A 1,682-nucleotide genomic window follows, 5' to 3' on the forward strand; every position below is an offset into this window, starting at 1 on the left:
GTTTGCTGGATGTGTTAAAATGAACATTATAAGCTATAAAGGTCAGATGGTTGTGACTTTGTGTCTGTCAGCTTTGGTTCATTTCAGCCCCCTATTGGCCAAAATAGCAGCTTTAAGTATATTTTTGAAAACAAAACGTTTTTGTTTTTTTTTACAAATGGCAATAAAATGCAAATAGTAATAATGATAGTAATAGTGTGTTTGAATATGCAGGAAACAGCACAATGTACAGATTGATATATCAATGAAAGCTTTTTATTCAAAACAATGGTAATAAAAAAGAAGAAACATGAGGAAAAAAGAAACTTCTATTTTAAATATGTGTACGGTACAAAGCTTGGTAAGATAGAAATGTAACAAACAGTGTCAATTCCAAAATTATAATGTATGGTAACAAATTAACAGTTTACAAAACAACATACCTCAGTTTGTCTGATTTGTGTTTGGGGTAGTTTTATGTCTAACGGCAACTTTAAAATGTATAAAGTACCCAATGGGCCAGAGTCAGAGCCTCTGTGTTCAGGGAACATAAAGTCATCATCTCAACATTGCAGGCAAACATTTGAGAAAGTCCCTGATATAGTTTTGAGGGGGGAGGAGAAGAATCACAAGTCTTAAGCTGGGCAAGATGTTTCTGGCTGCATTTGTTTAGCAGCCAGTGCAGGCAGCAAAGGCGCAGATCTCACAGACGTCCATGGGAACCAAAGCTGAAATAAAGACACAAAGAGAAAGACTCTGTTGAATCACCTGTACTTCGATGAGCATGGATCGACGCACTTAAAAACTGCATCACAAAGCCTCGCTGCTCCATATATAACGGTCTCACCTAGTCTGCCGAGGGACGCGGATGCTGCCCTCTGCCTACAGAGGGGCAGGAGCTCCTGTGGCAGCATGGGGTCGGCACAGACGGACGCAGAGCTCGCCCTGAGTCGTGGGCTTTGTTGTCCTGTCACGTCGCTGCTCTCCATCAGCTCCTGGAGCCTCTTGACGGCTGCCAGAGACAAAGTCAATCCGTTCTCCTTGGAAAAAAAAAAGGCAGATGTTGCCATTAAAGTGCTGCAATCAAACCCAAAGGCCCAGTTTGCTAAATATGCAAATAATGAAGTCAACAGTGTGGTTTGTAATCATCCACGAGAGTACAGAATGCAGTCTGCATGAACAATGCCATTGTCAAGGCCAGTCAGTCACACAGAAATGTCAACACTCACTTCAACCTGCACAGCCTCAGAGGTGCAGCCGAGAGCCAGGATGAGGACAGCGATGGTGGCGAGAGCAGCCTTCATGGTGACAGTCGACAGCGGTTTTGTCTTGCAGCGTCTTTGTTTGTCTTGTGATGTTGCTCAGCAGGTGCTCAGCTCAGTGTCTGCTCTCTCTCCGTCCACACGCTGCCTTTTAAACGGTTCTGGCCCCGCAGCTCGGCGGTGATGTGACCAAATGGGAGAAAGATTTTTCTCACGGGTTAATTAGTAGTGATAGGGATTTACAGGGCTCTAAAAGAGGAACTCATAAATCAGTCTTTGGCCTCATCAGAATATTGTTATGGATGTTTTACTCTGCAGAATTGATCACAACTCTGGTTGGTTAAACAGTTACCATTTGCTCCATTGATGACGATGAAGCCACACCAGCCCATTGTTAGACAGTCCTGTTACTCACATCCATGCAAATGATTGAACTTTGTG

At 43.3% G+C, this 1,682-nt stretch overlaps 1 protein-coding gene across 1 annotated transcript; it reads right to left on the bottom strand.

Moving 5' to 3' along the window:
• Positions 1-255: 255 nt before the first annotated feature.
• LOC116396873 (guanylate cyclase activator 2B-like) lies at positions 256-1,359 on the bottom strand. Its single transcript, XM_031871803.1, has 3 exons — positions 1,209-1,359; positions 827-1,019; positions 256-707 (listed from the first exon to the last, which is right to left on the bottom strand). The coding sequence occupies exons 1-3, from the start codon at positions 1,281-1,283 to the stop codon at positions 649-651; spliced, it is 327 nt and encodes a 108-aa protein (XP_031727663.1). The 5' UTR covers positions 1,284-1,359; the 3' UTR covers positions 256-648.
• Between the last annotated feature and the right edge of the window lie 323 nt (positions 1,360-1,682).

This window comes from Anarrhichthys ocellatus, unplaced genomic scaffold (genome assembly GCF_004355925.1).
Source record: "Anarrhichthys ocellatus isolate YVR2014 unplaced genomic scaffold, GSC_Weel_1.0 scaffold60, whole genome shotgun sequence".
Taxonomy (NCBI): Eukaryota; Metazoa; Chordata; class Actinopteri; order Perciformes; family Anarhichadidae; genus Anarrhichthys; species Anarrhichthys ocellatus.